Raw genomic sequence first — 19,073 nt, 5'->3', positions numbered from 1 at the left:
TTCCCCTAACATCAAAGGGCATTTTCCTTCCAAAGGCCAGGAGAGAGTGCTGTATCGATGGGTTTTGGGACTAGGGTTTCATATTACGTGACTTTAAAAAATATTATGCTGGGAAGGGGTAGGCAGGCTTTATCAGACTGCCTGAAAGGGGTCCATGACATGAACAGGTTAGGAACCCCTGTTTCAGATAGATTAACAAAACTTATACTTTATACGTCTCCCAATGTACGCCCTAATGCAAAGCTGGGTGGCTCTGGAGAAGAGGGCGGTCTCAGTAGAAGGGGCAGTCTCTCGGCAGAGGGGGCGTGGCCGGCGGGGCGGCGCCTGCGCAGATGCGGGCAGGCAGGTTTGGGGCAGTACGCAGTGCACCGGGCGGGCGCACAGCAGGCGTTGGGCTGGCTGCACCACGGTGGCATGTGTGTGTGGTCCCTTGGAGTTGGCCTTTCCTGGCTAAGCCATGAGCTTAAGCCAAGAGGAGGCCTCGTCGCAGGTGCAGCTGGAGAAGGGGCTGTGGCAGATGCCCTTGGAGCAGCGGCCCCAGAGCCCACGCTCCCTTCGCGAACAGTCGCTGTTCCCGCCGCCCGTGGAGAATCCCTTCGTGAAGGAGAGGCATCTGAGCGCGTCCCACTGGCTCTACATCTCCCTGGGCGGCCTGGTCCTGCTGCCCGTGCGCTTCGTCGTCCTGCTCCTGCTGCTCCTCTTCTCCTGGCCGTTGGTCATCGTGGCCACCGCCTTCTACCCAACGAAGCTGACCCGGCCCGTGAAGTCGTGGAGGCGGCGGCTCACCAGCCCGCTGCTGCAGGTGCTGGGCCGCATCTTCTTCTTCTTTATGGGCTTCCTGGTGAAGGTGAAGGGGGTGCGGGCCAGCCCGCACGAGGCGCCCATCTTCGTGGCCGCCCCGCACTCCACCTTCTTCGACAGCATCGTCTGGGTCGTCGCCGGCTTGCCGTCCGTTGTGTCGCGGGAAGAGAACGCCAAAGTCCCGTTAGTTGGCAGGCTGCTGCTGGCTGGGCAGCCCGTGCTCGTGTCCCGCAGCGACCCAGATTCCAGGAAGAACACGGTGAACGAAATTAAGAAGCGCGTCACCTCCATAGGGTATTGGCCGCAGATCCTGATTTTCCCCGAAGCCACCTGCACCAACCGCTCGTGCCTAATTACTTTCAAACCAGGAGCCTTCGTTCCTGGAGTCCCAGTACAGCCGGTGCTACTCCGGTACCCCAACAAGCTGGACACGGTGACCTGGACGTGGCAGGGCAGTTCGGCCCTCCAGCTGTTCCTGTTAACCCTCACGCAGCCTTTCACAAACATGGAACTAGAGTTCATGCCCGTTTACATTCCTGACGATGAAGAGAAAAATGATCCTTCCCTTTATGCCAGAAGAGTACGGAATGTCATGGCCAATGCCCTACAACTGCCCGTCACAGATCATACTTATGAAGACTGCAGATTGATGATTTCGGCAGGAAAGCTGACCTTGCCAATGGAAGCCGGGTTGGTGGAATTTACCAAAATTAGCCAGAAGTTGAATTTGGATTGGGATACTGTCAAAAAACGTTTGGATGAATATGCAACGATTGCAACTTCCTCAAAAGGAGGCAGGATCGGAATCGAAGAGTTTGCCAAATATTTAATGCTTCCGATTACTGATACGCTGAAGCAACTCTTTGGGCTCTTTGACCGGAACCATGATGGTACCATAGACTTTAGAGAATATGTGATTGGGCTTTCTGTCCTGTGCAACCCTGCCAACACAGAAGATCTTATCCAAATGGCTTTTAAGCTCTTTGACACTGATGAGGATGGCTACGTAACAGAGATAGAGTTTGCCCGCATTCTACAGGCCTCTCTTGGCGTTAGAAACCTTGAAGTTTCAAGTCTCTTTAAGGAAATAGCCAAAGAAAATTCAAATCACATTTCCTATTCAGAATTTAAAAGTTTTGCTATGAAGAATCCAGAATATGCCAGATTGTTTACTACATACTTAGAACTCCAAGCTAGCCACGTGTTTTCATTACCAAAAGACATTAAGTTTACAAGAGTGCGTTCAGATAGCAAAGTCTACCCAGAAAATGTTGATGAAGATTTCTTAGACAAAAAAGATAACTGAAAACTTATTTTTGTTGAGAAAAACTCCAGAGCTTTTACTTTAGGCTGTACAGGTATTGATTGATATTTAAAATGTGCTTGTAGAATACTTTATTTGGGCCTTTCTTCACCAACTTTCTCATAAGAAGGCCTAATGATTGATATATCTTGGGAATAGACAAATTTGGAAGCAGTTTCACAAAACATGTTTATCTGATGTAGTTGTTAGCATATTTAAGTTTTGAGTAGTGCCTAAAATCTGAGGGGAAGAACATTCTTATACACTGAAGCACCTTAACCATACCCCCCACATATTGGCAGAGTTATTTTAAGATTATTATATCTTATATTAAGAACCACCCCAGTATTCTTCAAGCCAGAGGGGCTTTAGTGGACATGTCTCCTTTACCTCTCTAGTCCAGACTGACACAAATTTTCTACTTCACAGCATAAAATAAAAACAGAAAGATATTGTTTCAATGAGCTTATACCATATGAGGCTGCCTCCTGTCACTACTAAATGACAGGAACAAAAACTTTGACTTTGGTTTACAAAGGATCTGCCTTGTGTACCAATAAGGACAATACTTGCCTAATCTGCCATTACCAATGAAGTTACTGCAAATAATACAAGAGTTCAAGAAACAAGCATATGTATTGAACTGATAAAAAGGCTTTGTTTATTTTCATTTATTTTAGAAGAATTGGGAAGATGACAGTCAAAACTGCTTTGGAAAAGAAGTCATTGTACAAGGTTCAACAGCCAATTTCATAGCTCATAAATTCCAGTGAAGAAGTTTATACTAAATCTGAATTTCATCAATTCCCCAAAAACAGAACTGTCAGAAGTGAGAGGACTGCTAAAAACAAGTTAACAGATGGTGCCTACTCAAAAGGTTATACAGAAGTTCTTCTACACTTAAATGAAAATTCAATTAGCATATCTCTTAAGAAGCCAGATTATGGGAGTAGCATTCTTTAAAGGGGTATTTGTCTTTCAATTTGATCCATGAGTGTCATGAAAGCCACACAAAGATTAGGCCCTAGGTCAGGACAAACTGAAGTAGGAGACAGCATCCTTTGTCTTCAGCTTTCTCCTCATTCCATTAAACTCTTGGCTCCATCTCCTTCATTTCAAGTACACAATGCCTTTAAGATTTCTCTCCCTTCCAGTCTAATAATCTGACAAAATCATTTACATTTAAGATTGTGTCAATAACAAGGATAGAGGATAAAACCTAAAGACAAAGGAGTGAATCTCAGTGGTATAATTTTAGATAGGTCCCTGGGGGAAGATTCTCCCCACCCCACCAAGGTATTTGTCCTGCTTTCTCACCTCAACTTACCCTGCTTGAGTAGTGACTTGCTTTGCCTAAAAAGGAGGTCAGTTCTGGTCATAGAAATTAACCCCACTCTCAAGATTCCATTCTGCTATTTAATCCTCAGTTGCTTCTTCATTAGTTGATAGGAAAACAGGCTGAAGGCAACACGAGTAGGGTTGGGTAGGATTCTATCTTTAAGGTTTATTGTAGATTGGTTAATACATTAAGATCCCATCACGACTCGTTATGCTTTTTTCTTTCATATACTTAAAATAGCTTTGAACTTTATTTTCAATTTGAAGCATAAGATATTCCAAAGGTATTTGCAAGTAAACTAAGCTAAAATCTGAATGGGTATCATAGTTCAAGTTTTGCATTTTCGACCTTCATTTGTATCCTTGCCATTTTTATTACTTAACAATGTTGAAAGTACTTTTCCTGTTAAATGCCCATTTGGGTATAATGTTTTCAATTCATTCCAAAACCAATTATAAATGTTTTTGGATCATCTGATATTTTGTACTGTCGGTCAGTGAACAAAGATTTGTTAAGTTCCTACTATGTGCTAGACCCTGGGGATATAAAGACATATGTGAAACTACCCTTAGACTAAGCTGACTGACATTATGGGGCTTATGTTTTTATTTGCCTGGTACTTCTTTGATTATCACAGACCAGGATTAACTAGGCGGTTGTGTGTGTGGGGGAGGGAGGGTTAGGAATCTTTTCTTGGCCATTTTAAGAGGAGAAAGTCCTTAACCCCGGTTTCCTTGGTTATGAAGCTGTGCAAGTTTCAGATGTGTTGGTGAAGGAACCATATCTTTTTTTCTCCTTCACTGTCCTTTTCCACTGGGGAAGTCAACAGATTACACACATTTGCTGTTGTTGAGTCGCCCCTGCGGCCCCATCTGGGGTTTTGGCAGAGACACTGGAGGCAGACAAGGTGAAGTGACTTGCCCAGGGTCACACAGCTAGTGTCTGAGGCCGGATTTGAAGTCAGGAAGGACAGTCTTTATCCACCTGACCCTGCAGTTGCCCGTTAAAAACACTGCACTCTTTCAGTGACATCCATTGGCTACGTAGCTTTCCCGTCCCCTTGCTTTCCCACTTCCTTACAAACCTTTCTGGACTTTGATACTCCTCATGTACCTGGGAAGGGCAGGTAGGGTAGGAGTGATTCTCGGGGATGGTGAGGATGGGAACGCATTACGGGGCTGGGGTGGGCCGCGCGCTTACATTCGGGGATCCCCTGCTTTATTTTTTTCCCCTACACCCCAGCTTTACGAGTCACTACTGGAGGTCCAGCAGAACTCCGTGGTATCCGCCGCATCCCGCCCGCGGGACACAGCACGTGCAGACTCCGCCTCTCGCCCCGGGGGGCGGGGCAAACAGCTCCGAGGCACGCGCCTCACTGGCTCGCTAACGGAAACGATTTACACGCCGACCAATAGGGAGACGCCTCCGCTCGGCTCCCACCCCGAGCCCGGGGCGCTCCCAGGCGAAGGTAAACAAAGTGAATACGCTTGCGCCAGCACGGCCCGAGGGGAGAATCACGTGAGGCCGCTGTCCACCGAACACTTGGGCCGCGAGGTTCCTCACCGGGCCGCTAGAAGTAAGGGACCGTCTACAAAGCAACCCAGCTGGCTCCTTCCCTCGCTGGTTTTAGGGAGCGTTCACACCGCCCGGGCAGAAGCACCCGGGGGTTTGACCGGAAACGCCCCCTTTCCTCAGGTGGCCTGGGAGCCGGCGCGCGGCTCGGGCTCGCGACGCCCAGCCTGGAGTCATGGCGCGGTGCGGGGCGAGCGGCGGGGGCCCACAGGGCCCCCCGGGGGCCTGCAAGAAGGGGGTGGCCGAGCGTCGCCGGCTGCGGGCCATGGTGTCGGAACAGCTGAGCCAAGATCTCCTCAGGTAGGAGGCCATGGGGGCGGGGTGGGCCCTCTGCGGCCCGGAGCATGCGCAGGCGCACCCCCGGCTCCGGCCCCTCCCCCACGGCCGGGCGACTCGGACCCCGGCCCTGGGCGGGGGTTAAAGGGCAGTCCGGGGCCTCGGGTTGGGGGGGCTCCGTCCTTCCCGAGCGTGAGCCCGGTGGTGATGGGTTAGCTGGAGAAAAGCGACTTAATTCGCTGCTGCTTCAGGTGTAGGGCCGTGATCCTGAGAATCCGGCCATTGGGGAAAGCGACAGAATGACCCGACAAAGGCTCGCGTGTAGAACCGTTCTGAGTCACAGCGAGTTTTTCGTGCGGCTCCCACGCGGGCGACGCAGAACGGCCCGCGCCCGCACGATGCTTTCTAGGGCTTCCTTTGTGCTCGCCCCCTCGGGGGAAGGTGCTGTCATCGCCCCATTTACAGACGGCGCTGCGTCGGGGGCTTCCCCGGGCGCGGGGGGAGCACGAGATCACTCTCCAGGTCCGGGGGGGGGGTACGGGCGGCCACGACCCTTAGACCGGCGGGGCTCCCCCGGCAGATTGTTAGCGTGCCCCAGCGCGTGCCCGGCTGCAGCATCTCGCTCCTCCGCCCGTCTCGTTACCTGCAGTGCTCGCTCCGGGCGGGTGCGGTGCAGCGCGGGGCGGGCCCCGAGGGCTAGACTGTAAGAGGCCCCCTGTGGGGACACGAAGGGCAGAAAGGTCTCAAGGCGAAATCAGCCCAGAAGCGGGTTTTTAAAAGTAAAACCGCAGTGTGTACACCTGTCCTAGCTCTGATTTTCCCACCGGCTCAGAAAGCAGTGAAGATGCTTTTGTCCAAGGGCCGCTAGGTGGCGCCATAGTGCACAGGCCACTGGGCCGGAGCGGGGAAGACTCGCCCACCTGAGTTCAAATGGGGCCTCAGACACTTACTAGCTGGGTGACCCTCGGCGAGTCGCTTCTCCCTGTTTGCCTCAGCTTCCTCACTTGTCAAATGAGTGGAGAAGGAAATGGGCAAACCCCTTTAGGATCTCTGCCAAGAAAACCCCATAAAGAGTCAGAAACAACAACATAGCCTTTTGTCCCTGAGAAAGTAAATGGAATATTTGAAAAGTTTTGTGTGATTTACTGAGTAATCAGAATATGTAATACTATAGAAGAAGCTTCTAACAGTAGTTTTGACAGAGTGTTGCAAAAGCTTACATAAAAAGTATTTATCCTGTTTATAAAGTAACAAATAGGTTTCAGTGATAATGAATTCTCCAGTTGTCGCTATATTTTTTACTAGTATGATTGGTACCTTGCATTATGGCAGTACAGAAGTCCATTGAGAATATTCAGTCTCATGGTATGAACATAGTGCTATGAAGGTTATTTGGTATTTATGTAGTGAATTTATTCAACAGATATTTATTTATTGATCACCTATTGTAAGATGTGAGATAAAAGTTTGAGACACTGATATAGGATGACTCTATTGTACTACTAGTTTTAGACTTAGATATTGATTGTACAGCAGAATAATTATTTGATCCTCAGTATAACCACACCTGAGAAATGGCAAAACACTTTTGCAGTGAGGCTAACTTATAATTACATCTGTTTTCAGTAGTAGGTAAAAACATCACAGTGGCACTTCTGGGGCAAAGGAAAAGCATAAGACTTAGTATTGTTGTTGGATTCTTCTTAATGTCTTTAATTTCAGACAGTTTTTGATGATTAAGAGTCAGACTTTTAAATCTGGAAAACTCATTGAGTCAGTTTTTCTATATTAAGCCATATTATTTATAATCTTATTTAAACCATTGGACCTTTAAAGACCTGTGTTTTTTGCATTTGACTTTACTGCTTTTTTCTTTTTCAATTTCAGTGTGACTTTAGCTGTATATTATTGTTATTATTACTATGTTAGCACTCTGTTTTTAGATAGAAACCTTTAAGAAGTTGCACTTAAATTCTTATCAGGAGTGCAAAATTTAGAGTTAACAGAGGGAATTTAAAATTAAGCAGAGAATGTCAGTATTATATGTGACTGATGACACTCATCTAGCAAAAAATTTAAACATAAAATACTCCTTTTAGGAATTCCCTACCTGTTATTTTAGTGGAATCATCTTTGTATATTCTAAGATGAAAATTTCATTTCCATGGAAAGATTGTGCCAAGTTTCTACAGCTGAATTAGATAGAAATAGCTCCTCTTTGGATGAATATATTTTTATGTGTTAGGTTGAAAATGAATTTACCTGTTGTCTTTTATGAAAGAAAAACAAGACCAATATTTGGCATGTTAAATTTTAAAAGTAATCGAATTGTGATTCCTATCCTTAACAGGCTTCTAAGAGAAGAAATCCATACAGATGTCACTTTTTGTATAGGTCCTGCGTTGTTCAAAGCTCACAAAGCTGTGCTTTTAGCAAGGGTTCCAGACTTCTATTTTCACACTATTGGAAAAACATTAAATAATTGGGAGAACCATGTTCCTATTGCTGTGGAAAACTTCGAACCTTTAGAATTTAGAACATTTTTACAGTAAGTATGTTTTCCCAATCTCTACTCATTTTATACTTTGCTTTAAACATTGTTTAATTTCATGGGTTTTTTTTTTTAATGTTCATTTTATTTACATTCAATTAAATTTCAAGTCACCTTAACATAGGTAAAGCAGTAGTGATTTTGGTGGAGCAAAATGATAAGTCTTGGTATGTTTTCTGACAGCTTAAATGATGAAATTGTATAATCTTTTTTATTTTGAGATTTAGAACTTTAAGCTTAAAATTATAAACATTTACAGATATGTAACTGATTCTTTTCCTTATAGTTTGTATGAAATTGACTTAGAAAAGAATGATTGAAGAAGTGAATATAATTGACTTTTAGCAGTTTGGGTAACTTCATAAACTATAAAAAAAGAAGTAAACTGATAGGAATTTTGACTCTTACTCTCTAAAGAATATGTTTTAAGAAATGTTTAGAGATTTCTGTATGGACATCCTCAGAACTTTAAAAATAATCAACCAGAAATTACTTTATTATTTTTTCAATGAATTTGGTTAACTAATTGAAAATACCATTTACCCCTAGTTTTTTTTTTCTCTTTTCCCAAAAGCATGGAAATCAGTGCTGTTCTAAAGATGCCTCCCCTTCTCTCCCGATGAATAACAGATACGGACCTGAAACCTCTTCTGTCATTTGTTTATCAAAGTATTATTTGACAGATTTGCCAAAACTCAGTTTTTATTTATTCAGCAGAAATAGCAGTTGGGTGTGACTTATATTTTTGTGTGATTTTTGGGTCTTAAAGGAACTATCAATGTAATTTAGTTGCTGCATGTAGTTATTTATCTGCTTCTGTTTATCAAAATTCTAGTGTCTATAGTGACGTTTTTGGATAAATAGACTTAAAATATATAGTAACTCAAATTCTTACTCTTCACTTTGAACTCTTGAGTTGGTCAACTTTCCAGTGGGATTTATAAATGTGAGGTAATGTATATTTTCTTATTACTTTAGATTTTTCTGTGAAGCTCTTATAAAAATAGATCGAGTTACCTCACTCTATCCATTTCCATGTGTAAGAATGGCATGACAAAATTTATTTTTTAAGTCAAATATGATTTTTTAAAAATTGTTTTTCAGGTTTATGTGGTAGGAAATATTAGCCTTTTTCTTTGTCAGTTCATCTTTAAATTTGGATCAAAATATTTTTAATATGCAAACTTGCTTTTAATCTGCACACACTAGTGGGCCATTAAAAATGAGTAATTATTATTATTTCAGATTCTTGTAGGTGCTGGATATCAGTTAAAAAAAATTGGGACTGATTAACTTTATTTAAACTTATGAGGCAGGAAAAAATGTATAGCTTTTTATTTTTTAATAAAATTTTTTGCTTTATGTGTTAAAACCTAACATTAGAAATTTAAATGTGTATGTGTGTGTGTGGTTTTATGGGCATTCTTATATTGTCTAAAGAGCTGTGGGCCAAGAGATTTGAGATACTTGGGTGTGGGTGCTAATTGCAGTTCTGACTAACTTAGCTGAGTGATCTTGGGCAAATCCATTAACTTCTCCTGACCTTTGTTTCTTAATCTCTAAAGTGACATGAGTTGAATTAAATAATCTCTTGGGCCTTTTTCAGATTTGAGGCTATGTATAGATGATGGCATAACTTTACCAGTTTATAGAGAAGAATTCTCCATATTTGATGCTGAACATTTTTTAATTTTTGAAATGAACTCTTGCATCGTGCCATACTGATAACTACTTCTCATATTTTAGAAGTACTTATGAAATGTGGTACCTTGTAAAGCTTATCTTTGCATATAGCCATAATTTTTATAGATGCCATTCTTTAATAATATCTTCAAATGTGATTTTCTAAGAATTTGAATAATAATACAGTCAGTGCTTTTACTCCATATTATTTGTTCTCAACTTCTGAGTTTTCATTGAAAGGCAATTCAATATCTCGAGTATATGAGGCTCTCCAAGGAAAAGCTAGAACATGCGTAGTTTACCAAACAATTCCCAACATCTATCAAAGTAAATGCAAATTACTTTAATCATGCTTGAGGAGTATATCTGAAGCAGGAAAAGGCTAAAAAAGGTACATATAGAAAACCAGCATTTTTATTTATATATATATATATATATATAAATATATATTTATATATATATATATAAATGGTAAATTTTCTCACTTAGTTTTATTTTTAAGTGCTTTATTAGTTTTTGTAGCACCAATGTGAAATGTTAGTTACTTTTCTTTTATTCAGGAAGAAGTAATAAATTGGAATTAAGTGATCCTTTGTCAGAGGTAACAGGATTAGGTTTCAAGAATTCTAACTTCCATTCATTCTAGCCAGGAAGAGTATATATATTATATAACATGAGTAATTTAAGTTCAGATTATGTTAACTGAGAAGGCTGTTTAAATTTTTTAAAAAAACTAAAGATAGTTCCACATTCATAATTTAGGAAATTGCTGTTTTTATTGGAATACTGTAACATTATTAACAAAATTATGTTTGTCAGGCTTAATTTCTTAAATTATCCTGGAATATATTGTTATTGTTTTTAATCTCTTTTTAGGATTACTCTGGGGACAAAAAATAGTTAAGTCTAGTTCCTTAGATTACAATAGTTAGATTCTAGTTGTAATAGCATTTATCCTTGGGAAAAGTAATTTATACAGCATTAACTGTAGGACAAAATTGTGTGTGTGTGTGTGTGTGTTTGAAGATGAGCCCACTTGTGTGGTTTTGTCAGTCAGGAATTCCCATTGCTGACAATTTTACCATTATAGATGGGTAACTTGTCTATAATTTAGTCTTAGAGAGGTGCATGCAGTACTGAGAAATAGAGTGACTTGCTGATGGTCAGATAGCTGATATATGTCAGAGGTAGGAATTGAATCTAGGTTTCTCGGGTTCCAAGGCCAGACCTCTGTTTACAGGAGGCCAGCCTGCCTCTTAATATAGATATTATATATAATAATACTGCTTCTATAGGCTTTTAATTATTTACACGAAGAATATAGCCTAAATTTTGGGGAGAAATAGCATTATAATAAAAGCCCATTAATTCAAATACTGATAGCTTTTATTTTGCAATATTTTACACATATCTATGTGATTCTTAGTTGGCCAAATAGTGCTGTTGGTCCCAGGTCAAACAATTCTCCTGTTACTTTTGATTCTTTATTGTGTGATGTAGGCTTATCTTGAATTATATTTTTTAATTAATATGGTTCAATTTTTTGGGGGGGGGTTGGGCAGTGGAGTTAAGTGACTTGCCCAGGGTCACACAGCTAGTAAGTGTTATGTGTCTGAGGTCGGATTTGAACTCAGGTCCTCCTGAATCCAGGGCTGGTGCTCTATCCACTGCACCATGTAGCTGCCCCAATATGGTTCAATTTAAATGTTCATTTATAACTTTGAAAATAAATTGGAAGTAGTAAAAATGATTTTAAAATTCAGTCTTTTAGAATTTTTAATTTTTAAAAGCGCATTTTGCAATTTTATTTGCCCTCTTCTTTTGATGTAGTTAGGTTTTACTTTAGTATAATTTATATAGGCCTTTATAAAATAATTCAATAAGTAGACCGTCAGATTAAAAAAAAATGTAGGTTGGCTATAAGGACTACAAGAGTACCAGAAGAAATTAATTTTATAATGGCCTATATATTTGTCCTCTTATTTTTTCCATTTACCAAAAGACAGTAACATTTTATTTTTCAATTTTTTGGATATCTTTTGTTTTCATATCATCTTCAATTCCCAACATGTCCTTCCTTCCCTTCTCTATCAGGTAGTAGAGAAAACCATCTCTTTGAACAAAGACTGCAAAAGAGCAGTAAAACAAACTAATCAATATATCAACCAAGTCTAACGGTACATGCAGTGTTCTATATCTGTAGTGCTCCACCTCTATGAACAAGGGAGAAAAGTACCTTTTCTTATTTATTTGGGGGCTGTGGGGGAGAGATCAGACTTGATCTTTATAATTACACAGTGTTCTGTTTCAGTATTTTTTATTCTTTACATTTCCATTGTTGTAGTCAGTGTATACATTGCTTTCGCTTTGCTTACTTCACTTCACGATAATTCATATAAATCTTTCCATTCTTCTCTATTATTCATATTCATTGTTTCTAGTAGCCAAGTAATATTTCATTTTATTTATGTACTACATTGTTTATCTATTGTTTACCATCTCTAATAGATGAGTATCTGCTTTGTTTCCAGTTTTTTGCTACTCCCCAAAGTACAGAGAGCAGTATTTGAAATATAATATGGAGGGCAGCTAGGTGGCGCAGTGGATAGAGCACCGGCCCTGGAGTCAGGAGGACCTGAGTTCAAATGTGGCCTCAGAAACATAACACTCACTTGCTGTTTGACTCTGGGCAAGTCACTTAACCCCAATTGCCTCACCAAAAAAAAAAAAGAAAAAGAAATGTAATATGGACCATCTACAAAATAATTTATCCATATTGGTAGTGTAACCTATCACCCAGGACTCCTTAAAGACTCTGGACTCAAATGGAATCTACCCTGTTATAGAATTTTGCAAGGCAACTGAAGAATAGTTTAAAAAAGAAAACAAACCAAGAAACAAGAACAAACTAATGGGAGTGGGTGACCGTAGTATTGATAAATTTAGAATATGAACCTACTTTATTTTCTGTTTTTCCCTAGGAAAAATAATTCATGTGTCTATAATAGATTGGGTTCTTATTATTTTAAAGCACTCTATGGATGTGAATTTGTAATGATTTATCATAATAGCATTGTTTTCTATCTTTTTTTGTTGTTGCTTGTCTTTAGCTCTTTTGATTTCTCTTCTGAACGTCTGTATTTCAGTCTGTATTGTACATTCCAGTCTGTTGATTACAGACTTTTGTATTAAGAGATCACAGAAAATTTAGAGTAACTGATTCTTTTAAGGGTTAGAGTATGAAATATATAAAAAGAGTTTGCTCTTAAATATTCCATTTTGCATTATGTTGTCCAGAGCACAATTCATGAGAAGAAAGGCAAGACTGACATACTGCCAAAATGCAGCTTAGAGGAAATATTTTAAATTCTTTGAAAGAAATAACATAAAAATGTGAACTAACAGCATAATAGTTGCCCTTTGAGTTAAAAGACATTGTTGAATTACTTATCAGTAGCATTATTTTGAATTATTCCAATAAAATATAGTTTTTATAGAATGGTCTAGGATCAAGATTGTCCCAGAAAGATTATTAGCAAAAGAAAATAAATTGACTGACGAGAAGTTGAGATCTTTCAGGCAAAAGGATTGTCAACAGTGTAAGGTTAATTCAAAATGATTATGAGACTTCTGGTTAAGATTGCTATAAAAAAAGGTCACAGAGAAGCCGAGCAGTGATCTAAAAGCGAACCAGATTGAACAATGATCAAGGAACACAAGAGAAATACTCAGTGTGCTCCAAATATCCCAAGACTATGTGAAAAGACAATTAGAACCACAGGTGCTGGAAGGATGGTATTGCCAAGTACAAAAGCCATCTCAAGTACAGGTAAACAGGCTGAAACCCTGGAGTAGTGCCATCATCAGGGTTGCCCCAGCAAGTCTGGAAGATTGCAGCATTGGGCTAACCAAGGATGTTTCAAGGGGGCAAGAAGAGCATAGAACTCTGATCTACGAGCATTCTGAATGCAGATACACCTGAGGAGGTAGAAGTCAGAAATTGGAACCAATAAAACCAAGGTTAAGATCAAATGGGGCCTGACTACTTCATTCAAGAATGTGGGAAAGTCCGCAAGTCCCAGATCAGGAAGTGAACTTTGGAGGTGTTAGTAAATAGCGTAAGACACCAAACACTATGAAGAAATACTGTGGATTAAGAGATGCTCAGGAGATAAACTAAGAAGAAAAGAGTAATTCTACAAAAATTATAAGTAGTGCATCAGATTAAAAAAAATTTCTTTTGGCCATAAGGACTACACAAGTACCAGAAGACATGAAGCAAGATAGAAAAAATGGAATTATACATGGAATGAAATAAGATTCCAGGAGAACAGAATTGGAAGGAGAAAATTAGGAGCTCAGAACAGAACCTGGAAAATTAGAATGGGCCAAACAGCACTCAGTGACTTCATGAAGCAAGAACTACTACAAAAAATTTTTTAAAAATTTATTTTTAACAAAATATTTTGAGTTCCAAGTTCTTTCCCTCCAGCCTCCCCTCACCCATTCAGAAGGCAAAAAATATGATGCCTGTTGTATATGTGAAGTCATGTACACATATTTCCATATTAGCTGTATTACCAAAAAAGAAGAAGCAAGAAACAGAAAGTAAATGAAAAAAGTATGCTTTGAGCTGCACTTGGAGTTTATCGGTCTTCTCTTTGGAGGTGGATAGCACTTTTTATCGGGAGTGTTTTGGAATTATCTTGGATCATTGTATTGTTAAAAGTGGCTAAGTCTTTCACCATTGATCATCTTTACATTATTGCCGTTACTGTATACAGTGTTCGGGTTCTGCCCACTTCAGTTTGCATCAGTTCATATAAGTCTTCCCAGGTTTTTCAGAAACCATCTTGTTCATCATTTCTTATAGCATAATAGTATTTCATCACAATCATATACAACTTGTTCAGCCATTTCCCAATTGATGGGCATCCCCTCAATTTCTGATTCTTTGCCACCACGAAAAGAACTGCTGTATTTTTGTATATATGGGTGTTTTTCCTCTTTAATCTCTTTGGATACAGATCTAGTAGTGGTGTTACTGGGCCAAAGGTTATGCAAAGCTTTGTAGCCTATTAGGAATAGTTCCAAATTGTTCTCTAGAATGGTTGTATCAGTTTACAACTCCATCAGCAAGGCATTACTGTACTTGTTTTTCTACATCCCCTCCAGCATTTATGATTTTCCTTTTCTGTAATGTTAGCCAGTGTGATAGGTGTGAGGTGGTCCTCAGAGTTCTTTTAATGTCAATTTCTTTATAATCAGTGGTGATTTAGAAAATTTTTTCATATGACTATTGATAACTTTGATTTCTTCTTTGAAAACTGTCTTCATATCCTTTGACCTTTTGTCAATTGTCTTATTTTTATGAATTTGGCTCAGTCGTATATTTGAGAAACAAGGCCTTTATCAGAAAAACTTGCTCTAAAAATTTTCCCCCAGTTTACTGCTTTTCTTCTAATTTTGGCTGCCTTGGCTTTTTTGGGACAAAAACTTTTCAATTTCATGTAATCAAAATAATCCTTTTTACTTCTTGTGATCCCTTCTATCTTTTATTTGGTCATAAACTCCTCCCTTTCCCATAGATCTGACAGGTAAATTTTTCCATGGTCCCCTAATTTGCTTATGATATCACCCTTTATGTCTAAATCATGTACGTTTTTTGACCTTATTTTGGTATGCAGTGTGAAATGTTGTTCTATACCTAGTTTCTTTCTGCCAGACTGCTCTCCAACTTTGCTAGCAATTTTTGTTGAATAGTGAGTTCTTGCCCCAAAAGCTTGGTAATTGACTATTGTATATTGTGTACCTAATCCATTCTACTGTTTCACCATTCTAAAATAAAACAACTTTTAAAAATAGGAAAATGTAAGTTATCTACTATAAAAAACAACTGACCTGGAAAAAAGATCGAGGAGAGAGAATTTAAGTATATTGGGCTATCTGAAAACCAGGAGCAACAGCAACAGAAAAATTAGATACCCTCTTTCAGGATATAAAGAGTGAAAATTCCCTCAATCTACTAAAACCAAAGGGCAAAATGAAAATAGGAAGATTATACTCATCACCTCCTAAAGTGTCGGGACCAGACCTGTGATGTATTTCGTAGAAAGAATTCTCAGGTGAGGAAACCCTCTCTACACATGTAGGTTGGCATCTTCTTTGTAATTTATAATCTCAGAGAGTAGGTGCTTAGAGCCTTGAGAGGTTAACTGCTTTGCCCAAGTAATACAGCTGAAATGTTTCAGAGGTGGGACTTCTTGAAAGAAGCTCCTAATGAAAACTCCCAGAAAGGTCATTGTCAGAATTCAGAGCTTCCAAGTCAAAGAAAAAATACTTCAAGTAGGCAGAAAGAAAGAGTTCATGTATCAAGGAGCTAGTGGTCAGGATAATACAAGACCTGGTAGTTACTGTTATAAAGTAGAAAAAAAATCTTGGCGTACGGTATTCCGAAAGGCAAAAGACAAAGGCTTGCAACCAAGAATACCTTATCCTGAAACTCTGAATATGAATCCTTTTCTTTTGGCAGTCTTTCTGGGATTATCTTGGTCTCAGCTCATTCTAGAAAAATAATATTTTACTGTAATTAATCTTTTCCCCGTTGGGGGAAAAAGTTTACCTTAGCATTGAAAATTTCATAGAAAATTTTCATAGAAAATTAGTGTGACTTCATATAGGACTACAAATTTTTCGTGTTACAGTGTTTATTATTTCTGTGTAACTAAGCTTTTGGAAGCCTCTGGAAGCTCTAACTTCTGAAATTTGTAAAGGAAAAACATTTAAATATAGAAATTTTAATATTTTTTAGTAGCTAAGTTTAGCTTTTCCTATGAGTCTTATTCACATGATTCATGTAGTGTGAAGATGAACTTGATTCTTGAAAACTGTGCAAGCAGAACACAAGCTCCTACAGGTTTCAAATACTAACTGGGTAGCAAGTGTGTTGGCAGTTTAAGGACTAACCTGGTGTACATATGCAAAGCGTTATCAAAATGCTGATTCCTAGATGAGAAAAATTTTTTCATTTAATTGGCCCATGAAATGGATAAAAACAAAATGACCTTTCATTGTGTGAAGTCCTGTTTTCCCCCAGTGGTGGCAGAAGAATTGTAGTAAAGGGGTTAGAAGATGCTAAAAGTCACACAGTTTGTAAGTCACCTACAAATATTATTTTGACCACTGTCTCTTGTTAACATTTGAGAGTCCAACAGCCATCTAATATACACACAACTGGAGTAACAAGCACATCCTATTGATATTCTTGTCTTAAAGTAAACTAGAAGACAAAAGTCATAGCTAAATGGCAAGATGGAGCCTCCTGGCATCAGTGAGTCAGAGTAGTTGGAATTATCTCAAACCCAGAGGCAACAAATATCGGGTTGTTGTTTTTTTCCCCTATGTATTTATTTTTAGTTTTCAACGTTCACTTCCAGAAGATTTTGAGTTCCAAATTTTCTCACTATCCCTCCCTTCCCCCCACTCTGTGACAGCATGCATTCTGATCACCCTTCCCCCAATCTGCTCTCCCTTCCATCACCTCCCTGCCTCCTTCTCTTATCCCCTTCCCCTTCTATTTTCCTGTAGGGTAGGATAGATTTCTATACCCCATTGCCCGTGTATCTTATTTCCCAGTTACATGTAGAAACAATTTTTAACATTCGTTTTTAAAACCTTAAGTTCCAGATTCTCTCAGCTCCTCCCTCCCCACCCAACCTCATTGAGAAGGTGAGCAATTCAATATAGGTTGTACATGTTTAGCCATGCAAAACAATTCCATAATAGTCATGTTGTAAAACACTGCTATATTTTCCTGCATCCTATCCAGTCCCCCATTTATTCTGTTCTCTCCTTTGTCCCTGTCCCTCCTCAAAAGTGTTTGCTTCTGATTATCCCCTCCCCTCATCTGCCCTCCTTTCTATCACCCCTCCCTCTCTTATCCCCTTTTCCTCTACTTTCCTATAGGTTAAGATAGATTTCCATACCCGATTGAGTGTGTGTTATTCCCTCCTTAAACCCGATCCGATGAGAGTAAAGTTCACTCATTCCCTCTCACCTCCCCCCTCTTTCCCTCCACTGTAAAAGCTTTTTCTTGCCTCTTGTGTGTGAGATAATTTACCCCATTCTACCTCTCCCTTTCTCCTTCTCCCAGTACGTTCCTCTCTCATTCCTTAATTTTATTTTTTAGATATCATCCCTTCATATTCACCTCGCCCTGTGCACTCTGCCTTTCTATCTCTGTCTCTCTCTTTATGTGTGTGTGTGTGTGTGTGTGTGTGTGTGTGTGTATACACACACACATATTCTCTCCAGCTATCCTAATACTGAGAAAGGTCTCATGAGTTACAAATATCATCTTTCCATGTAGGAATGTAAACAGTTCAACTTTAATAAGTCCCTTATGATTTCTCTTTCTTGTTTACTTTTTCATGCTTCTCTTGAGTCTTGTATTTGAAAGTTACTTTTTCTATTTAGCGCCACCTTCTCAAGAATGCATTAAATTCCTCTGTGTCATTGAATGTCAGTTTTACCCCTCATTGATTATACTGAGTTTTGCTGGGTAAACAAACAGCATTTTGTGGGACATTTGGTTATCTCCTCTTACAGTGCTCAGGGTGAACATAGAAAGGGTACTGACGTAAAATCATTACAGTTTAAGCACCAACTGCTGTATAGAAATTCTTTTAAGAACTTGATGGGATACTCTACCCAAATTAGCATACCTGTATAATCAGTGTAGATGAGCCAGTTAGTCTTAAGCTTGGTTTCAGTACCATTTAAGGAAAAACTAACCTAAGTTACGTGGCAGATATTGCGTCTTTCACAGGATATGTGAAACAGGATGGATAATGGAGAAGAAGCAGAAGTACTCAATTCTGTTGTCTCTGCAAAGGAGAATAACCTTTACAATGAGAAGTAAAGGACAAAAATAGTTAAAGTGGTTACAGAGTCTAGAAAGCCAAGAAAAGGTGATGAGAAGGCAGCCCTCAGTGAGTTAAGGTTCCCCAGGTGCAGACAAGCTGTAGCCTGGGGTACTGAAAGAACAGGTCAGTGTGATTAGACAGTCATCTTTCAAAGGTTATGGATGTTGGAGAGGCGTCTCAGGACTGAAGAAAGGGAAATGTTTTTCTGATTTTAGAAGGAGGTAAGAGTGGAGTCTTCTAGGCAGCATTTTAGAACGTATCGTGAAAGGGAAGGTTTTTGAGTGGTCAGATCTTGACGCTGGACCCAGGTGGCTCTGGAGGAGAGAGTGAGGCTGGTGACTGCACAGCCCTACCTCCCATAAATCCAATTCACTTGGAAGTCAGGGCTTCATCTTCCTGATGTCAAGGTCCTTTTTGAGAATGGAGGACAAATAGCAAGAGCCAGCCATTAGGAGCAGCTAGGTGGCGCAGTGGATCGAGGAATGACCCTGGAGGCAGGAGAACCTGAGTTTAAATCCAGCCTCAGACATGTACTAGCTGTTTGATCCTGGGCAAGTCACCTAACCCTGGTTGCCTCCCTGCTCTTCACCGCCCCCCCCCCCAAAAAACTCCAAAACAGCAACC

General features: G+C 39.9%; 1 protein-coding gene and 1 pseudogene across 1 annotated transcript in view; both read left to right on the top strand.

Moving 5' to 3' along the window:
• Nucleotides 1–457: 457 nt before the first annotated feature.
• On the top strand, nt 458–2,107 carry LOC114024863 (annotated as a pseudogene).
• A 3,132-nt stretch (nt 2,108–5,239) lies between these two features.
• The window catches only part of KIAA1107 (KIAA1107 ortholog), a 131,705-nt gene continuing 117,871 nt past the window's right edge, over nt 5,240–19,073 (top strand). Inside the window, exons 1-2 of the mRNA XM_027838025.1 lie at nt 5,240–5,315; nt 7,642–7,839. Coding sequence (XP_027693826.1) covers nt 5,281–5,315; nt 7,642–7,839 — 233 coding nt within the window. The 5' untranslated portion in view covers nt 5,240–5,280. The remainder of the gene's footprint in view (nt 5,316–7,641; nt 7,840–19,073) is intronic.

This window comes from Vombatus ursinus, unplaced genomic scaffold, assembly GCF_900497805.2.
Source record: "Vombatus ursinus unplaced genomic scaffold, bare-nosed wombat genome assembly UNPS02014825.1, whole genome shotgun sequence".
Taxonomy (NCBI): Eukaryota; Metazoa; Chordata; class Mammalia; order Diprotodontia; family Vombatidae; genus Vombatus; species Vombatus ursinus.
The sequence above is the reverse complement of the archived record's forward strand: the minus strand, read 5'-3'. Positions and strand labels throughout refer to the sequence as shown.